The 22,100-nt window shown below is 45.1% G+C and overlaps 1 protein-coding gene across 1 annotated transcript in view; it reads right to left on the reverse strand.

The window, feature by feature from the left end:
• Positions 1–9,174: 9,174 nt before the first annotated feature.
• The window catches only part of LOC132385356 (heat shock 70 kDa protein), a 152,327-nt gene continuing 139,401 nt past the window's right edge, over positions 9,175–22,100 (reverse strand). The window contains exon 5 of the mRNA XM_059957396.1: positions 9,175–9,203. Coding sequence (XP_059813379.1) covers positions 9,190–9,203 — 14 coding nt within the window. The 3' untranslated portion in view covers positions 9,175–9,189. The remainder of the gene's footprint in view (positions 9,204–22,100) is intronic.

Consider the following 22,100-nt stretch of genomic DNA (forward strand, 5'->3'; position numbering starts at 1 on the left):
AAAAAAAACCATATTCGCTTAAGAAGATAGAAATATACATAAAAGTCTGTGCTCTGTTATGCTTTATAAATTGGAAAAGTAATTTAGGAAAGGTCCCCAGATATCATAAAAAGATTGTTTCAAATTTAAGACTGAGCAGCGGATCTTCTCTAAGTTTAAATAAAACATAATATCACGTAGCCATTGAAGATGTGTAGGAGGGGTAGACTCCTTCCATTTAAGTAAGATTGCTCTCCTTGCTAAAAGAGAGGTAAAAACTAAAACCTGTAAGTTAGGAGTATTTAAAGTTGTATCTTCATTTGCAATAATAGCAAACAAGATGGTAAGGGGATTTGGGTCAAATTGGACCCTAAAAAGTTGTGAGAAGGTATGGAATACTTCCCGCCAAAACTTTTCAATTTTAGGGCAAAACCAAAACATGAATTAAAGAGGCATCAGCAGAGTTGCATTTATTACAAAGTGGAGAAACATTCAGATAAAAACAGAGTTTCCAGTGATACAGAATAACCTATCAACTGGTCAGGTTCAATTGTATGACACACACTGCAAAGGAGCTTCTGGAAAAGTACAGAATCACCTGTACTACTGTTACTGAAAACTCAATGAACAATTACTCATACAGGTGATTATATAAGCATTATTAGCAAACTGGAAGAACAAGAACAATGTTACTCTAATCCAACACTACCTTCCTGTCTGCACTGAAAGAATGTCAAAGGTCAACAGCAAAATAAAACACCTTAAGGAAGGTCTTACCTGCTCCCCCTCCCCACACCTGGGTCACTTACTCACCCTCTTCACGCCAGAGCCTCTCACTCCCAACTCCAAAGTCTCCAGCCTGCTTGACCCCAACTTCTTTCTAGTAGCTGCTGTTCATTACCTGATTACCCAATCACTGTCGACTATCAATTTGCAAATGTGTCTCCTTGAAGGTCCTAGTGAGGTGAAACTTACCACCAAGTGGGACGGGAAAACGTTCGAAAAAACAACAGAGGGCAACGACAACAGCCACAAGGAAGGAAAAGTTGAAGTATGAAGGTAAGCGAGTTTAGCAAGAGTGCATGGCATTTCAGGAGAAATACGAGCGTGGATAGAGCTTTGGCTATTGGAAGGGGGCAAAGAGTGGGAATTAAGAGGTCCTTTTCTGATTGGCTGCCGTCCTTCAGGGGTCAGTTTTGGGACTACTTCTCTGTACATTGGATATCAGTGATTTGGCTGACAGAATATCTGGCTTTGTGGATGATACAAAGATAAGTGGAGGGGCAGGTAGAATTGTGGAAGGAGAGAGGGTGCAGAAGGACTTGGATTGATTCTGAGAATAGGCAAAGAAATGACAATTTTCCAAATGGAGAGAATATGTAAAAATCATGAGGTGCAAAAGGACATGCTAGTCCTTGTGCAGGATTCCCAAGGTTAACTTGCAGATGGAATCGGTGGGAAGGAAGGCAAATGCAATTTTAGCATTCATTTCGAGAGGACTAGACTAGTAAAGCAGGGATGTAATGCTGAGGCTTTGTAAGGCTCTGGTGAGGCCTGATTCGGATTATTGTGAGCAGTTTTGTGCCCCTTATCTAAGAAAGGATGTGCTGATATTGGGAGGGTTCAAAGGGGGTTCAGGAAATTGATCCCAGCAATGTAAGGCTTCTCAAATGAGGGAAGTTTGGCTCTGAGCCTGCACTTGCTGGAATTTAGGGAAATAGAAGGTGGGGGAGGATCTCACTGAATCCTATTGAATGTTGGAAGGCCAAGATGGAGTGTTTGTGGAGAGGATGTTTCCTATAGTGAGGGAGCCTAGGACCAGAGGGCACAACCTCAGGGTTGTCCATTTATAACAGAGATCGGGAGGAATTTCTTCAGCCAGAAGGTGGTGAATCTGTGGAATTCTTTGCCACAGGGGGCTGTGGAGGCCAGGTCACTGGGTGTATTTAAGGCAGAGATTCATAGGTTCTTGATGTCAGGGCGTGAAAGATTACGGGAGGAAGGCAAGCGAATGGAGTCGAGAGGGAAATGGATCAGTCATGATCAAACGGTGGAGTTGATTAGAAGAACCGAATGGCCTAATTTGTTCCTCTATCTTTTGGTCTAAGTCGCCTTGCTCACCACCCCCTCTCCTCATTACTGCTGTGAGGGAGGAGGTAGCAGAGCCTGAGGACGGACACTCATCATGGACAGAACAGTAGCATAACGGGTAGCAGGTCACTATTACAGAGCCAGGGACACTGGTTCGATTCCCACCACCATCTGTAAGGAGATGTATGTTCTCCCCGTCACCGCACGGGATCCGAAGGGTGCTCAGGTTTCTGGTTTACTCCCAGCTTCCAAAGACACCCAGATGAATGGGTTAATTGGTCAGATGGGTGTGATTTAGCAGAACAGGTTCATCGGGTTGGAAGAGCCTGTTACTGTGGTTTATTTCTCTACAAATTAAAGACCAGTTTTAGAACAGCTTCCTAGTGTTCATCAGATGTCTGAATGGTCCGTGAACCCATGAACACCAGCTCACTATCATCTCCCTTTCTGCATAATCTACTTTTTACACATTTCTTATTCTACTTTTTTATGTATTCCACTGCGTTGGTGCTTCAACAGAAAAAAACTGTCATGTGTATCTCAGTGATGATGAACCTGATCTGATTCTGAACTTGTTCAAATGTCAGTGTTTATTTTGTTGTGTGTTATGTATAAGTCTGTCGGATCTATCAACTCCATTTCCCTGACATTTTTGTCTGCACTCTGCCCTGGGATATCTTCCCAAAATCAACACCTCACACTTAGCATCATGGAATCATAGAAAGCTAAAGCACAGAAACAGGCCCTCTAACATAGAAATCAAAATCACATCCACCACTTTTGCCAGCAGCTTGTTCCACACTCTCACCTCCCTCGGTGAAGTGGTTTCCCCTCATGATCCCCTTAAACATTTCACTTTTCACCCTTAACCCATGACCTCCAGTTGTCGTGTCACCCAATCTCAGTGGAAAAAGCCTGCTTGTATTTACCCTATCTATACCCTTCATAATGTTGTATACCTCTATCAAATCTCCCCTCAGTCTTCTATGTTCCAGGGAATAAAGTTATAACCGACTCAATCTTTTCTTGTTCCTCATGTCTCCAGTCCTGGCAACATCCTGTAAATTTTCTCTGCAAACTTTCAATCTTATTTGCATCTTTCCTGTAGGTAGGTGACCAAAACTGCACCCAGTTCTCCAAATTAGGCCTCACCAACATCATACAACTTGAACATAGCAACCCATCTCCTGTGCTCACTATTTTGATCGATGAAGGCCAATATGCCAAATACTTTCTTTAGGACCCTAGCTACCTGCAACACACATTTTCAATGAATTATGGTTGTGCATTCCCAGGCCCCTTTGTTCCACCACACTCCTCAGTGCCCGACCATTCAATGTAAGACGTACCCTGGTTGGTCCTACTGAAATTCAACACCTCGTACTTGTCTGCATGAAATTCCATCTGCCATTTTTCATCCCATTTTTCCAGCTGGTATGGATCCCACTGCAGGCTATGATCGTCTTCCTCACTGTCCACTACAACACAAATCTTGGCATCATCTGCAAATTTACTGATCCAGTTTACCACATTATCATCCAGAATGTTGATACAGATGACAAACAACAACAGACACATCACCGACCCCTACAGCAGTCCACTAGTCACAGAGGAAACTATCTGTTACCGATCTCTGGCTTCTTCCATAATCCAATTTACTACCTCATCTTCAATGTCAAGTAATGGAATCGTCTTGACCAATGTCCCATGCGGGACTTTGTCAAAGGCCTTACTGAAGTCCACGTAGATAACATCCACTGCCTTGACCGTATTGACCAATGTCCCATGTGGGACTTTGTCAAAGGCCTTGCTGAAGTCCACGTAGATAACATCCACTGCCTTGACCGTATTGACCAATGTCCCATGTGGGACTTTGTCAAAGGCCTTGCTGAAATCCACATAGATAACATCCACTCCCTTGCCTTTATCAACTTTCCTGGTAACTTCCTCGAAAAACTCTATAAGATTGGTTAGACACGACCTACCACACACAAAGCCATCCTGACTATCCCTAATCAATCCCGTCTATTAAATACTCATATTTAAGAATACCGTCCGATAACTTTCTCACTACTGATGTCAGACTCAGCGGCCTATAATTTCCTGGTTCATTCCTAGAGCCTTTCGTAAGCAGCAGAACAGCATCAGCTATTCTTCACTCATCTCGTACCTCACCTGTCATGAAGGATGATTTAACTAGGACCCCTGCAGTTTCAGCACTTGCATTCCACAGGGTCCGAGGAAATACCTTGTGAGGAGTGAGCACCTCCTCTGTAATCTGTACAGGCTCCAGGTCCTCACTGCTGCTTGGCCTCACTTCTTTTGACTCTGTGTCCATCTCCCATGTTGATACAGATGCGTAAAATCAATTTAAGATCTCCCCGTTTCTTTTGGCTTCAAGCCTAGATTACCATTGTGATCTTGCAGTGGACCAATTTTGTCCTTTGCAATCCTTTTGCTCTTAACATACTGTGTCTGTAGAAGCCCTTAGGATTCTCCTGCTACTTGGTCTGTTGGAGCAACTTAATGCCTTCTTTTAGCCTTCCTTGTTTCTTTAACTGTTCTCTTGCATTGCCTTGAAATTCAAGCCAAGTCAACTTTTATTGTCATTTCGACCATTACTGCTGGTACAGTGCATAGTAAAAATGAGACAACGTTTTTCAGGACCATGGTTTACATGACACAGTACAAAAACTAGACTGAAGTACGTAATAAAAAAAACAGAGAAAGCTACACTAGACTGCAGACGTACACATGACTGCGTAAAGAGCACAAAAATAGTGCAGGCATTACAATAAATCATAAGCTGGACAATAGGGCAAGGTGTCAGTCCAAGCTAATGACATAATGATCACTAGATGCAAAGTTTTCGAGTTTAACTCCAGCTGCCATTCCTTGGCCCTGTTCCCCAGGTCATCTGGAATTCCGTGTATTCCGAGATAACCCTCTTCACTGTGCACTACCTCACCAACTTTGTTGATCGGGTAAACTTATTTGAAGAGGGACACTGCACAATCCCTTCGGTACACCATTGATCACAGGCCCCCACTTTAGAGGAACTCCATTCCCATCGCAACTCTTAACCACCAAGGCCAATATTGTGTCCATTTCCTTATCTCACCCTCGATCCTACGTGTTCTCACCTTCCAGACTAGCTACAACATGACATCTTTTCAAAGACCCCATAGACAACATCTGCCTTGCCATGTCAATCCTCTTGGCCACACCTTGTCCCCACCGTGTATCTCACCCACCCAATGGCTTATGTGAAGTAATGGTCTGGAGGGATCTAAATGAGGTCTCCACCATTCGTGGCCCTGCTGCCTACCTGTTGCTGTACCCAGCCCACAGTCACCCACTCTTTGGCTCAGAGGTGCTCCCTCCCCCGATGCTCCCTCATTGGCCCTGAGTGCAAAATTAAGCATACAATAACAATATGTTACAAAGGAAGAGAATTTAGCAAAAAAAAAGCACCTAAATTAAAGACAAGTAAGCTTAGTGTCCTCCCCAAGCCCCACAACACAAGAAAAAACAACAGCAACTCCAGGCCAACCACAACACAATATAGAGAGTATAAGTCAGGACAGCCAAGCTCCCAGACTGTGAATACACTCAGCAACAGAGGATAATAATGCCTTCTACCAGAAGAAAAAAGGAGCTGAAAGCAAGGGACCGAAGAGAAAAAAAAACCCTAGTCAAGAGGAAGGTTATGAAAGTACTCGATAAAAGGTCCCCAGACCTTATGGAACTTTAGATCCGAATTGAGAACTGAATAATGAATTTTTTCGAGGTCCAAACAGGCCATGATGTCGTTAAGCCATTGAGCATGAGTGGGCGGGGCAGCATCTCTCCATCTGAGGAGGATCAAGCGTCTAGCCAGGAGAGAGGCAAAGGATAATATTCGGCATTTGGTCGGACCCAGACATAAATCTGTCTTGCCCCAGAAACCGAACAAAGCAATTAAGGGGTTTGGTTCTAGGTGTTGATTCAGAATATATGATAACATAGTGAAGACATCTTTCCAAAATTTCTCCAAGCTAGGACAGAACCAGTACATATGAATAAAAGAGGCCTCACCCCTCTTGCATTTATCACAGAGCGGACTAATGTCAGGGTAGAATCGAGATTGTTTAGATTTAGACATATGGGCTCTATGAACAATCTTAAGCTGTAAAAGGCAGTGGCGAGCACAAAGAGAGGTTGAGTTAACCGATTTGAGAACTGAATCCCAGCTCTCCTCAGATAAGGAGATATTTAAATCCTGCTCCCAGGCCATTTTGATTTTATCCATGGGGGTCCGTCGTAAGGCCGCTAGTTTATCTCGGATGATTGATATTAAGCCTTTACCTAGTGGATTCATGGAAAGAAATAGGTCCATAGTATTTTTCGCAGGCATTTCAGGGAAGTTAGGAATTAAAGGAGCAATAAAGTGTCGGATTTGGATATATCTGAAAAAATGAGCATTGGGCAGATTGAACTTAACAGAGAGCTGCTGAAAAGAAGCAAAGCGATTATCAATGAAAAGATCTTCAAAATGTCTAATGCCCTTCCTATACCAAACCTGGAATGCTGAATCGTATGTAGTAGGTAGAAATAGGTGATTATGAGCAATAGGGCTGGAAACGGAAAACCCCTGGAAACCATAGGATTTCCTGATCTGAGCCCATATACGCAAAGTGTGCTAACAAGAGGATTAGCTATTGATCTGGGCAGACTACTAGGGAGTGCAGAGATAGATAATTCTTTGGTGGAGCTCAGCTCCATCGCCACCCAGTTAGGGCACTCAGGTTGGCCATGGAAGAAAGACCAGAAGGTAGCACAACGTATATTAGCCGCCCAATAATATAAACGAAAGCTAGGTAAAGCCATGCCGCCCTCTTTTTAGATTTTTGGAGATGGACCTTACCAATTCTAGAGCGCTTATTCTGCCACAGATATGACAAAATAATAGAGTCTAAGGAATCAAAAAAAGATTTAGGAATAAAAATTGGGATAGATTGAAATAGGTATAAAAATTTGGGGAGAACATACATTTTATCTGGAGGGATCTAAATGAGGTCTCCACCATTCGTGGCCCTGCTGCCTACCTGTTGCTGTACCCAGCCCACAGCCACTCCCTTTTTGGCTCAGAGGTGCTCCCTCATTGGCCCTGAGGTACTTCCTTCTAGCTCCCTTGAAACCGGTCACTTCCTCCAGCTCAGACGTGCTACCCCCACCAAATGGATGATCCTTCCCCCGTCCAGTGCTGCTCATGGCCTGGGCTCCTTCTGCTCCTGCACACGGAGTGGCTGAGTCAGGTGTGGAAGCCCCTCAAACGCTGAAAGGGTTTATTAACCCGAGGAGCTATGTAAGAGTTGAATGAAAGTTTTCAAAGGAAAATGAATAAGGTAAACAGTAATACTCAGATCTTGAGTTGCAAAGAGTCCTTGAACGTGAGCCTGTAGGTCGTAGAATCAGTTCAGGGTGAAGTTATCCACGCCGGTACAGGAGCCTGATAGTTGAAAGGTAATACCTGTTCCTGAAGCTGGTGGTGTGGGACCAAAGGCTTCTGACCCTTCTGCCTGATTGTATCAGTGAGATGAGGGTGTTGCCAGGACCGTGAGGGTCTTTGATGATGAACGCTGTTTCCTTGTGGCAGTGTTCCTTGTAAATGTGCCCATTCCTGGGAATGCCTGTGATGGACTGGACTGTATCCACCACTTTCTTCAGCATTTTCCGTCCTTGGGCATTGGAGTTTCCACACCAGGCTGCGATGCAACCAGCTGGAATGTTCTCCACTCCACGTCATTAGAACTTTGTCAGTTTTTGTTGACATGTGAATCTACACAAGTAAGAAAGTAGAGGTGCGGTTGAGCCTTTGTGATGACGCTTACGTGCTGGTCCCAGAACAGATCCCCTGATGTGATGATGCCAAGGAATTTTTACCGTACTGACTCCCTCTGCCCAAGTGAGGACTGGCTCATGTACCTCCGGTTTCCTCCTATAGTCTGTAATCAGCTCTTGGCTTTGCTGACATGGACCATGAAATATAAGAACAGAATTAGGACATTTGGCCCATCAAGTCTACTCTAGCATTCCAACATAGCTGAACCATTTTTCCCTCTCCGCCCCAGTCTCCTGCCTTCTCCCATATCCCTTCATCCCTGACCAATCCATCAATCTCTGCCTTAAATATACCCAGTGACTTGACCAACACAGCCATCTGTGGCAACAAGTTATGGGTTGTGTGTGAGGGTGTGTTTTGGTTGTGTGTTTGTGTGAGGGTGACTGCAGGTTGAAGAAGGGAGATCGGGGCACTCAATGGATTTCTTGTTTTTAGCCGAGACACCAGACACGCTGGTCAGACGGATGTAGCAGTCTGTCACATGATCCTTCTGCTCCCGCCATATCATCAGGACAGCGCAGAATTGACTTCCGAGCACCTCCGAGCCAAGCTTTACGATGGACAGTGCATGTTGTGCAACAACGTGAGGAGCCCAGGCTTTGTCTGAATCGCCAATTTTCCACCCAAAGAACAGTAAAGGCTTTCTCAATAAGAGGAGTCAATTTCCTTCTTTGAGATCTTAGTGTATACTCGTCAGAAATGTGACAGAGAGTCGTAGTTGTTGCAACATTGGCAAGACGTTCTGCAATCACAAATACTCCTGAAAATACTTTATTATAATGAATACAGTAGATGAACATCAATGTGATTGCAAACCAATATCATGTAAACACAATGCATAGAATGGTGTGTGTGTGATGCTTTATTCCCTTTCGAAAACCTGTCCTGCCTTGTAGCATCCACCCTGCCTAAGCAAGCCCAGGAATACCTGGACACGATGGAGATCTTTTCACTTTACATTGCGGGCAACATTTTAGTTGATTTGAATAATGAATTGAAATAACAAATATAGGTGATTTTTGAAAAATGGTGAGTGATAGGGAGATTTCATGGTGATTTTGCTTGATCAGCAGCCCAAAATCCATAAAGTACACCAAAAGTATTCAGGAAGCAATTCTTTGTTGTCCGGTGTTACTGACCTTGTCGGAGGGAAACCAGAGGGTCATGAGCCAGTCCTCATCGGAAGGTCAGAGGTGGAGAGGGTCAGCAACTTTAAATTCCGAGGTGTTAGTATTTCAAATGACCTGTCCTGGGTTAACAAATAAATGCAATTATGAAGAAAGCATGGCAGCAAGATTCAGCATGACCTCTAAAACTTTGACAAACTTCTATAGATGAGCGGTGGAGAGTATATTGACCAGCTGCTTCACAGCCTGGTATGGAAACACCAATGCCCTCGAATGGAAAATGCTACAAAAAGTAGTGGATATGGCCCAGTCCACCATGGGTCAGCAACCCCAACTGTTGTGCACATTGACATGAAATGTTGTCGCAGGAAAGCAGCATCCTTCATCAGGGACCACCCCATCACCCAGGACATGCTCTCCTCTCGGTGCTGCCATCAGGAATTAGGAACAGAAACCTTAAGACTCACACCCATGGTTCAGGAACAGTTATTACCCCTCAGCCATCAGGTTGTTGAACCAAATGTGATCATTTTCCTTGTCCCATCATGGAAATGTTCCTACAACCGATGAGCTCATTTTCAAGGACCCTTCATTTCATGTTCTTGATATTTTTGCTTATTTATTTATTATTATTAATTCTTAATTTTGTATTTGCACAGTGTGTTGTTTTCTGCACTCAGGCTGACAGCCCCAGTGGGTGGATTTTCATTCATTCTGTTATGGTTATTCCGAGCGTGTGACCACAAGAAAGTGAATCTCAGGGTTGTGTATAGTGACATATATGCACTATGATATTAAAGTTTACTTTGAACATTGGCCTGTGGTTCACTACAGGGTACCTAATGTGTAAAGTGTTAAACCTGAGTTGTGAATGTTGGAGATATGACTGGTGGGTTTGTGACTAACACAAGTTGGTGGTGTTGTGGAGAGAAAGGAAGGTTGTCATGGATACAGATCACATGGAAAGTTGTTCCGAGAGAGGGCAGACGGAGTTCATTACAGGAACGGTACTAACATGGACAGAAGATTGGTTGACTGGCAGGAGGTGAAGAGTGGGATTGAAGGGGAGCATTGTCTGATTGGCTGCCAGGGACTAGTGGTGTTCCACAGGGGCCAGCGTTGGGACCACTTCTTTTCACAGCATAGGCCAATGATTTGCGTGGCAGAATTGATAGTTTTCTGGCCAAGTTTAAGAATGATACAAAGATAGGTTGAGGGGCGAGTAGTGTTGAGGAAGCTGGGAGTCTGCAGAAGAACAAATTAGGAGAATGGGCAAAGAACACAGACACATAGAATAGTACAGCACATTACAGGCCCTAGTGTATCTACCTCCACCACTGACTCAGGCCGTGGATTCCATGCACCTACCACGCTCTGAGTGAAAAACCTTCCTCTAATATCCCCCTTGAACTTCCCGCCCCTTACCGTAAAGCCATGTCCTCTTGTACTGAGCAGTGGTGCCCTGGGGAAGAGGCACTGGCTGTCCACTCTCTCTATTCCTCTTAATATCTTGTACACCTCTATCATGTCTCCTCTCATCCTCCTTCTCTCCAAAGAGAAAAGCCCTAGCTCCCTTGCTCTCTGATCATAATCCATACTCTCTAAACTAGGCAGCATCCTGGTAAATCTCCTCTGTACCCTTTCCAATGTTTCCACATCCTTCCTATAGTGAGGTGACCAGAACTGCACTCAGTACTCCAAGTGTGGCCTAAATAGAGTTTTATAGAGCTGCATCATTACATCGCATCTCTTAAACTCTATCCCTTGACTTAAGAAAGCTAACACCCCATAAGCTTTCTTAACTACCCCATCTACATGTGAGGCAACTTTCAGGGATCTGTGGACATGTACCCCCAGATCCCTCTGCTCCTCCACACTCCCAAGTATCCTGCCATTTACTTTGTACTCTGCCTTGGAGTTTGTCCTTCCAAAGTGTACCACCTCACACTTCTCCGGGTTGAACTCCATTTGCCACTTCTCAGCCCACTTCTGCATCCTATCAATGTCTCTCTGCAATCTTCGAGAATCCTCTACACTATCTACAACACCACCAACTTTTGTGTCATCTGCAAACTTGCCAACCCAGCCTTCTACCTCCACATCCAGGTCGTTAATAAAAATCATGAAAAGTAGAGGTCCCAGAACAGATCCTTGTGGGACACCAGTAGTCACAACCCTCCAATCTGAATGTACTCCATCCACCACGACCCTCTGCCTTCTGCAGGCAAGCCAATTCTGAATCCACCTGGCCAAAGTTCCCTGGATCCTATGCCTTCTGACTTTCTGAATAAGCCTACCATGTGGAACCTTGTCAAAAGCCTTACTAAAATCCATGTAGATCACATCCACTGCACTACCCTCATCGATATACCTGGTCACCTCCTCAAAGAACTCTATCAGGTTTGTTAGACACAATCTTCTCTTCACAAAGCCGTACTGGCTGTCCCTGATCAGACCATGATTCTCTAAATGCCCATAGATCCTATCTCTAACAATCTTTTCCAACAGCATTCCCACCACAGATGTAAGGTTCACTGTTCTATAATTACCCGGACTATCCCTACTACCTTTTTTGAACAAGAGGACAACATTCGCCTCCCTCCAATCCTCTGGTACCATTCCTGTGGACAACGAGGATATAAAGATCCTAGCCAGAGGCTCAGCAATCTCTTCCCTCGCCTCGTGGAGCAGCCTGGGGAATATTCCGTCAGGCCCCGGGGACTTGTCCTTCCTAATCTATTTTATCAACTCTAACACCTCCTCTCCCTTCATATGAACATGCTCCAGAACATCAACCTCACTCATATTATCCGCACCGTCATCAAGTTCCCTCTCAGTGGTGAATACCGAAGAGAAGTATTCTTTGAGGACCTCGCTCACTTCCACAGCCTCCAGGCACATCTTCCCACTTTTATCTCTAATCGGTCCGACCTTCCCTCCTGTCATCCTTTTGTTCTTCACATAATTGAAGAATGCCCAGGAGTTTTCCTTTACCCTACTTGCCAAGGCCTTCTCATGGCCCCTTCTTGCTCTTCTCAGCCCCTTCTTCTCCTTTCTTGCTACCCTATATTCCTCAATAGACCCATCTGATCCTTGCTTCCTAAACCTCATGTATGCTGCCTTCTTCCACCTGACTAGATTTTCCACCTCCCTTGTCACCCATGGTTCCTTCACCCTACCATTCTTTATCTTCCTCACTGGGACAAATTTATCCCTAACATCCTGCAAGAGATCCTTACTTATCTTGAACCTATCAGCCTCTGCCTCAAATACATCCAGTGGCCTCATGCTCGGTACACCTGTAAATCTGCTCAATAATGAAAATATCTAATCAGTCTATCATGTGGCAGCAACTCAATACAGCAAAGCATGCAGGCATGGTCAAGAGGTTCAGTTACTGTTCAGACCAATCATTAGAAAGGGGAGGAAATGTGATCTAATTGACTTTGACTGTGGAGTGATTGTTGGTGCCAGATGGGGTGGTTTGAGTATCTCAGAATATGCTGATCTCCTGGGATTTTCAAGCACAACAATCTCTTATGCAGGATGATGCAGAAAAATAACCATCAAAATGCTTCCATTGAGTGGCAGTTCTTTGGGTGAAAATGTCTTGTTAATGAGGGAGACCGGAAGAGAATACCAGAGTGGTTTACGCTGACAGAAATGTGACAATAAAGAACATAAACTTAATGAACATGAGAAATAGGAGCAGGAGTAGTCCATCTGTCCTGTCGAGCCTGCTCCGCCATTCAATCAGATCATGGCGATCTGATCATGGACTCATCTCCTCCTACCGGCCTTCCCCCACAACCCTTAATTCCCTCACTATGTAAAAATCCATCCAACCTTATCGTAAATATATTTACTGAGGAAGCCTCCACTGCTTCATTGGGCAGAGGATCACACAGATTCACCACTCTTTGAGAAAAGCAGTTCCTCCTCGTCTGCGTCCAAAATATACTCCCTGAATCTTGAGGCTATGTCCACTAGTTCTAATCTCAGTGGAAACAACTTCCTTGCTTCTGTCTTATCAATCCCTTTCATAATTTTATATGCTTCTATAAGATCTCTCAATCTTCTGAATTCCAGTGAGTACAGTCCCAGGCAACTCAATCTCTCCTCATAGTCTAACCCTCTCATGTCTGGAATCAACCTGGTGAACCTCCTCTGCACCGCTTCCAAAGCCAACATATCCTTCCTCAAGTAAGGAGACCAGAACTGCAGACAGTACTCCAGGTGCGGCCTCACCTGTACCCTGTATAGTTGCAGCATGACCCCCCTGCTCTTGAATTCAATCCAAGAATTCAATCCCTCTAGCAATGAAGGCCAGCATCCCATTTGCCTTCTTGATGGCCGGCTGTACCTGCAAACCAACCTTTTGTGATTCATGCACAAGCACAGCGCAGCAGCATGCTGCAATTTGCTCTTTCGTTTTTCCTCCAAAGTGGATGACCTCACATTTACCAACATTGTACTCCATCTGCCAGACCCTTGCCCACTCACTTAATCTATATCTATGCGTCCGTCTGCAGACTCTCACAGAAAAGTCCACTCTTTACCTTCTGCCAGTCAGCCAATCTTCCATCCATGCTAGTACCTTTCCTGTAAAACCTCGGGTTCTTATCCGGTTAAGCAGCCTCATGAGTGGGACCTTGTCAAAGACCTTCTGGAAATCCAAATAAGCAACATCCATGACTCATCCTTGTCTGTCCTGTCTGTCATTTCCTTATCAAATCCCATCAGATTTGTCAGGAAAGATATCTCCTGAAGGAAACCATGTTGACTATGGTCTATTTATCATGTGGCTGTCAGCACTCCAAAACATTATCGTCAATAAACCTGTTCCTCCAATATCATCTGAACCATTGAGGTCAGACTAACTGAGTGATCACTACTTGTCCCTCCATAATCCATTGAGCCACCTCTTTCAGAACCCTAAGTGTCCACCTGGTGCAGGTGACTTATCTACCTTCAACTACCCAAGCACCTTCTGTGTAATAGTAATAACACTCACTTCTGCCCTGACTCTCTCGGAGTTCTGACAAACTGCTGCTGTCTTCCACAGTGAAATACGTCGACTTCACCCAACAATCACCCCCCACCCTCCCCCCCTCCGTTATTACCTCTCCAGTATCATATTCCAGCAGTCCAATATCCACTCTTGCCTCTGAAGGAGAGGGTGGGAGGATAGGATTGAGAAATATCACTCCTGACTGAATGGAGCAGTGGTCTCAATGGGCCGAATGGTCTCATTGTGCTCCTGCATCGTCCAGAAGTTCCCTTCAACCTCCAGGTGGAGAATGGGAAGCCTCACCTGGAATTACCGTCTGTACATCAGCACTCGTAGTGATGTCCCACACCTTACCTCCGTCCATCCCAGCAGACACGGGCTTCCGAGACATCGCCTGAGGTGGGTAGACAACCCGTCTCCCACATTCCCCTGTCTGGGCCGGGCCACACCACAGCTGTAAAACACGGCCGGTCTGTCTCAGGGGTGAGCTGCTCTCTGTAGATCCACGTTCTCCGGTGGTTGGACGGGTCTCCTGGGGAGGGTTTGTGAACTCAGGACAACAGGAGCAGGAAGAACGTCTATCCCACACGGCTTGTCTCCCAGGATCGGTGACACGGAGTCACACTTCACAGAGACAGGCCCTTCAGCCCATCTGGTCCCTATCAGCCCAGATGCTCAACAGAGCCAGTTCCACTTGCAGGCATTTATCCCAAAACCTTTCCTATCCATGTACGTCTCCAAGAGGCGTTTACATATTGTTACCGTACCTGCTTCAGCCTGCTCATTCCATGTACGGACCACCCTCTCGTTGAAAATGATGCCCCTCAGGTTCCCATTAAACCTCTCACCTCAAGCCCGTTGCCTCTGGTACTGCATTCCATCACCTCGGGTGAAAGACTGTGCATTCACCCCATCCATCCCCTTCATGATTTTATACCCCTCTGTCAGGTCACCCCTCAGCCCCATAAACTCCAATGAACAACGTTCCAACCTGCTGTCTCGATTGAACGAGAAGGAGAGGTTGGACAAACTGGATTTGTTTTCTCTGGAGCTGCGGAATCTGACGGGAGACCTGATAGTGATGTGATGATGAGAGGCTGAGAGAGCAGACAGCCGGTGTCCTTCCCCAGTCTAACACTAGAGGGCACACTTTGCCCATACTTTATTGTCACCAAACAATCGATACAAGAGCGTACAATCATCACAGCAATATTTAATTCTGCGCTTTGTTCTCCCTGAAGTACAAATCCAAGTAAATATAATAAAAATTTGAAAGTATAAATCATAATTAGAAAATAGAAAAGGGAAAGTAAGGTAGTGCAAGTTAGGTCCGGATATTTGGAAGGTACGGCCCAGATCCGGGTCAGGATCTGTTCAGCAGTCTTATCACAGTTAGAAAGAAGCTGTTCCCAAATCTGGCCGTACGAATCTTCAAGCTCCTGAACCTTCTCCCGGAGGGAAGAGGGACAAAAAGTGTATTGGCTGGGTGGGTCGTGTCCTTGATTACCCTGGCAGCACTGCTCTGACAGCGTGCGGTGTAAAGTGAGTCCAAGGGTGGAAGATTGGTTTGTGTGATGTGCTGGGCTATATTCACGATCTTCTGCAGCTTCTTCCGGTCTTGGACAGGACAACTTCCATACCAGGTTGTGATGCACCCTAGAAGAATGCTTTCTACGGTACATCTATAAAAATTAGTGAGGGTTTTAGGGGACAGGCCAAATTTCTTCAGCTTTCTCAGGAAGTGAAGGTGCTGGTGGGCCTTCTTGGCAGGGGACTCTGCTTGGTTAGACCAAGTCATGTCATTTGTGATATTCACATCGAGGAACTTAAAGCTTTTGACCTGTTCCACCTGCGCCCCACCGATGTAGGTGGGGTTGTGCGGTCTGCTACTCCTTCTGAAATCAACAACCAATTCCTTCGTCTTGTTGACATAAAGGGATAGGTTATAGTCTTCACACCATGCCACCAGGTTCTTAACTTCCCCTCTGTACTCAGACTCAACATGACCCAAGATCTGGCCTACAATTGCGGTGTCAGCAGCAAACTAAAATATTGAGTTCGATGGAAACTTGGCTACACAATCATGGGTGTACAGTGAGTACAGCACGGGGCTGAGTACACAGCCTTGTGGGGCACCGGTGCTCAGAGTGATTGTAGAGGACAGCTTGTCTCCAATCTGAAAGTACTCCCTCCACCACGACCCTGTGCCTTCTGCAGGCAAGCCAATTCTGAATCCACCTGGCCAAACTTCCCTGGATCCCATGCCTTCTGACTTTCTGAATAATCCTACCATGTTGAACCTTGTTAAAAGCCTTACTAAAATCCATGTAGATCACATCCACTGCACTACCCTCATCTGTATGCCTGGTCACATCCTGAAAGAACTCTATCAGGCTTGTTAGACATGATCTGCCCTTCACAAAGCCATGCTGGCTGTCCCTGATCAGACCATGATTCTCTAAGTGCCCATAGATCCTATCTCTAAGAATCTTTTCCAACAGCTTTCCCACCACAGACGTAAGGCTCACTGGTCTATAATTACCTGGACTATCCCTACTACCTTTCTTGAACAAGGGGACAACATTCGCCTCTCTCCAATCTTCCGGTACCATTCCCATGGACAACGAGGACATAAAGATCCTAGCCAGAGGCTCAGCAATCTCTTCCCTCGCCTCGTGGAGCAGCCTGGGGAATATTCCGTCAGGTCCCGGGGACCTATCCATCCTAATGTATTTTAACAACTCCAACACCTCCTGTCCCTTAATATCAACATGTTCCAGAACATCAACCTCAATCATATTGTCCTCACTGTCATCAAGTTCCCTCTCAGTTGTGAATACCGAAGAGAAGTATTCATTGAGGACCTCGCTCACTTCCGCAGCCTCCAGGCACATCTTCCCACCTTTATCTGTAATTGGTCCTACCTTCACTCCTGTCATCCTTTTGTGCTTCACATAATTGAAGAATGCCTTGGGGTTTTCCTTTAACCAACTCGCCACGGCCTTCTCATGCCCCCTTCTTGCTCTTCTCAGCCCCTTCTTAAGCTCCTTTCTTGCTACCCTATATTCCTCAATAGACCCATCTGATCCTTGTTTCCTAAACCACATGTATGCTGCCTTCTTCCACCTGATTAGATTTTCCACTTCACTTGTCACCCATGGTTCCTTCGCCCTACCATTCTCTATCTTCCTCACTGGAACAAATTTATCCCTAACATCCTGCAAGAGATCCTTAAACATCGACCACATGTCCATAGTACATTTCCCTGCAAAAACATCATCCCAATTCACACCCGCAAGTTCTAGCCTTATAGCCTCATTATTTGCACTTCCCCAATTAAACATTTTCCTGTCCTCTCTGTTTCTATCCTTTTCAATGATAATGCTAAAGACCAGGTAGCAGTGATCACTGTCCCCCAGATGCTCACCCACTGAGAGATCTGTGACCTGACCCGGTCCGTTACCTAATACTGGATCTAGTATGGCATTCCCCCTAGTCGTCCTGTCAACATACTGTGTTTGTCCCTTGCAATCCTTTTGCTTTTAATGTATCTGTAGAATCCCATAGGATTCTCCTTCACCTTGTCTGCTAGAGCAACCTCACGCCTTCTTCTAGTCCTCCTGATGTTCTCCTGCATTTCATTTCATAACTACCTCATTTGTTCCTACCTGTAATCAACCAACTATCTTTCTTAACCAGGGCCTCAATATCTCCTGTAAAAATGACAGTTCCCTAAAGCTGCTTTCTTTATCTTGTGTTCAGACAGGCACATCTAAACTCTGTTCTATCTCTCGGACTCTAACATCCAATCTCCATCCTATCCAGCCTTTCTACAGTATAAGAGTCCCAGCCAATCTGTGGAAAGTTAATAATCACCTGCTATCACAACCGTATTTTTCTTGCAGTTGTCTCTCTACATATTTACTCCATGATCCCATTAACCTAGTCATCCCTTTCTTGTTCCGCAGTTCCACACATACAGCATCAGTAGACAAGTCCCCCAGTCTGTCCTGTCTGAGCACTGCCATGACATTTTCCCTCACTGATAATGCTACCCCTCCCACTTTAGTCCCTCTGTACACAACAAAACACTGGAGCACTGAGCTGCCAGTCCTGCCCCCCTCATACCAACGGCTAACGGCTACAGTGACATAATTCCACGTGTTGATCCTTGCTCAATGTTCATCCGCCTTTCCAATGATATGATATTCCTTCCAGTGAAATAGATGAAACTCAGTATTAGTCCCAAGATGCTCAACCTTTCAATTCCTGTCTTTGTACATAGGCTTAACATCTCTCCCCACAGCCACTCCAATATCTGTTCTGGTGTTCTGGTTACCAGCCTCCATTATTCAATGTGTACTGGGGGAAAAAACATTTGGTATAATTTGCATATTATCGGGCAGCTTACCTTCATATTTCATCTTCCCCACACCCCCAATTTTTGCTGCCTTCAGTTGGTTTTAAAAGCTTCCCAATCATCTAATTTCCCACTAATTTTTGCTCTATTAAATGTCGTCCTTTCAGCTTTTATTCTGTTTTGGATTTCCTTTCTCAGCCATTGTTCCTTACTCCTCCGTGTAGAAAACTTCCTCATCTTTGGGACTCGGGATCCATATGCACAATGTTACAAAGCACTCTGGTATAATATAGGTTCCATTTTGTTGCAACAAGTGAAGTACATTTCCACATTCAACACGCTGGAGGAACTCAGCAGGTCGGGCAGCATCCGTGGAAGCGTTGACTGCTCATTTCCTACAGCGTGTTGTACGTGTTGCTTTGACCACAGCATCTGCAGTGTACTTTGTCTTCAAGTACATTCCCACATCGCCTCCTGTTTTGTAATTTCATGTCAATACTGCATTTCACCAAATACTATAATTGAAATATGTATATATTTGTACTTAAACCAAAGATGCAGTTTCAAACCCTATCTAAAATTTCCTTTTCATCCATCTACCTCAATGATTGTCCATTTCCTTAATTGGTATCCTCTCCTTCATCCTGTTATTTCGCACGATAATTATAAAAGAATACCAGCCATTTCTATGATTCTGATAGTTATACTGGAACACAGAATGGTTGCATCCTCCCATCCTCTCAGTGTCCTGAAAGTTCGCCATCCACCTCCCGGAGTGTAATAGTTGTGATATTGATCCCCCTCTTTCCTAATCTCTTTGGTAGCTTCTCTGATGTGGTTTGCCAAGTTAGTTCTATTTTCTGATTGGTCAGGTTTGTAAGTACAGCAACACAGGAGACCCTTTCTCTGAATGAACAGAATCCCAAGCCACTCTGTTCTGTAACGCTACTGTACAAGCAGCCATTGGTTCTGAGACATCTTGGTTAATGCTTATTGGGTTTGATCAAAGGCAAGTGCAGTTTCATTCATTATTTTCTACAAATCCGATGCCATATTAATCAGTTCCCGTGACAGCCTCGCGGTCCCATATCCCAGAAAGGCAATCATCCAGAATCACTCGGCCTCTGTTTTGGATCTCTGGTGCCACCAGACCAGAGGGTGGTGAGGTGGTGAATTGAATTGAATTGAATTGACTTTATTTCTTACACCCTTCACATTCCGTCTAAATGTGCAATGTGCATTTATAGTCATTTGTAATAAAAACACTATATAACAGGACAGAAATACAATGGTGTCAGCGTGAATTAATCAGTCTGATGGCCTGGTGGAAGAAGCTGTCCCGGAGCCTGTTGGTCCTGGCTTTTATGCTGCGGTATCACTTCCCAGATGGTAGCAGCTGGAACAGTTTGTAGTTGTGGTGACCTGGGTCTGCAATGATCCTTTGGGCCCTTATTACACACCTGTCACTGAAACAGTGGGAAGTTCACATTTACAGATGTACTGGGCTGCCCGCACCACTCTCTGCAGAGTCCTGCGATTGATGGAAGTACAGTTCCCATACCAGGCAGTGATGCAGCCAGTCAGGATGCTCTCAATTGTGTCCCTGTTGCATGTTCTTAGGATTTGGGGGCCCATACCGAACCTCTTCAACCGTCTGAGGTGAAAGAGGCGCAGTTGTGCATTTTTCACCACACAGCCGATATGTACAGACCACGTGAGATCATCGTTGATGTGTATGGCAAGGAACTTAAACACCAAGTTTAAATATTGCAAGTATCGCACGTGGAGTATTGTGTAGGCAAGGCAACAGCAGCCCTTCCAGGGCCAATGCTCTTTCCACTACCCCTCGTTCTCAGGGAAGATGCCTGACAGACGGGGGTAGATCCAATAACCAGATAGCCAATGAGTACTCTTCAGCAGATGGGCAGGACTGAAGTTTGTTGGTTCCATATATACACCTTTACTGCTCCCAGATAGTGACCTTCAAGTTGCAGTGATACATAACCTGGTCAATACCCTCAGTTCCAGAAAAGGAACTTTTGAATCTCCTCTCAATCACTGACGAACCATCAGTGTATTTATTTTTCTCGATATTTGTCGTGTGTAACCCTCAGGTTGGGCTGGCGGTGTTAGTCTCGGGAAGACAGTCTCCGGCTCCACCAGATGTGTGAAACCTAAGGAGTAAAACCTCTTGTTTGTGTGATCTGTTCCCCCGTTGCAAATCATTACCTCGAAATAACAGAGAGTACACCATGTGCAGTTAATCGATTTTGCTTTTTAATTCTTCATTTGACTAAAGGGTTAGTAAAGTAAAACAAAAAGAAAAGGGCCCATTTTAATGAAACAGTCCAATGTGCACAAGTTGGAGCTCACAGTTTCCTCCGCTGGTCCTCCATCGATTTCCCCGGGCTCTGCTGACTCCCGGCTCCACTCCAAGTCCACTCCGTCTTGCTGTCTACGACCTTTCCTTTCTGGCGTCTTCTCTCTTCATCTCTCGTCAAACAAAAGACCCAGACACCTCGTTCTCAGGCACAGAAAAGGAAAAAATTCTCCCTTCATTGGACGGTGCACATTCCAAATCCCCCGTTATCTCTGTCTCCGAAACAGATATACTGTATTGGATACTGTTGGGGCAGATGTCTCATCAGGGGAAGGCAGCAGCAGCCGAATTCATGGCACCATGGGTGGCTCTGCGGCACAGGAGGGAAGTTAAAGGAGTGGGAGAGCTATAGTGATAGGGGATTCGATTGTAAGGGGAATAGATAGGCATTTCTGTGGCCGCAAACGAGACTCCGGGATGGTATGTTGCCACCCTGTGCAAGGGTCAAGGATGTCTCTGAGCAGCTGCTGGACATTCTGGAATGGGAGGGTGCACAGCCAGTGGTCATGGTGCACATAGGTACCAACGATATAGGTAAAAAATGGGATGAGGTCCTACAAGATGAATTTAGGGAGTTAGGAGATAACCTAAAAAGTAGGACCACAAAGGTAATAATCTCTGGATTACTACCAGTGCCACATGCTAGTCAGAGTAGAAATAGGAGGATATTTCAGATGAATACGTGGCTTGAAAAATGGTGCTAGTGGGAGGGATTCAAATTTCTGGGGATTGCAACCAGTTCTGGGGAAGGTGGGACAGGTATAAACAGGACGTTCTGCACCTGGGCTGGACTGGAACCAAAGTCCTAGGAGGAGCGTTTGCTACTGCTGTTCAGGAGGATTTAAACTAATGTGGCAGGGGGATGGGAACAAGTGCAGAGAGACAGTGGGGTGTAAAATGAGGGTAGAAGCAAAAAGTAGTCAGGTGAAAAGTAAAAGTGGCAGACAGGCAAATCTAGGGCAAAAAGCAAAAAGGGCCACTTTTCAACATAATTGTATTAGGGCTAAGAGTGTTGTAAAAACAAGCCTGAAGTCTTTGTGTGTCAATGCGAGGAGCATTCGTAACAAGGTGGATGAATTGAATGTGCAGATAGTTATTAATGAATATGATATAGTTGGGATCACAGAGACATGGCTCCAGGGTGACCAAGGATGGGAGCTGAACATCCAGGGATATTCAATATTCAGGAGGGATAGACAGGAAAGAAAAGGAGGTGGGGTAGCGTTGCTGGTTAGAGAGGAGATTAACACAATAGAAAGGAAGGACAT

Source organism: Hypanus sabinus, assembly GCF_030144855.1.
Source record: "Hypanus sabinus isolate sHypSab1 chromosome 1 unlocalized genomic scaffold, sHypSab1.hap1 SUPER_1_unloc_1, whole genome shotgun sequence".
NCBI lineage: Eukaryota > Metazoa > Chordata > Chondrichthyes > Myliobatiformes > Dasyatidae > Hypanus > Hypanus sabinus.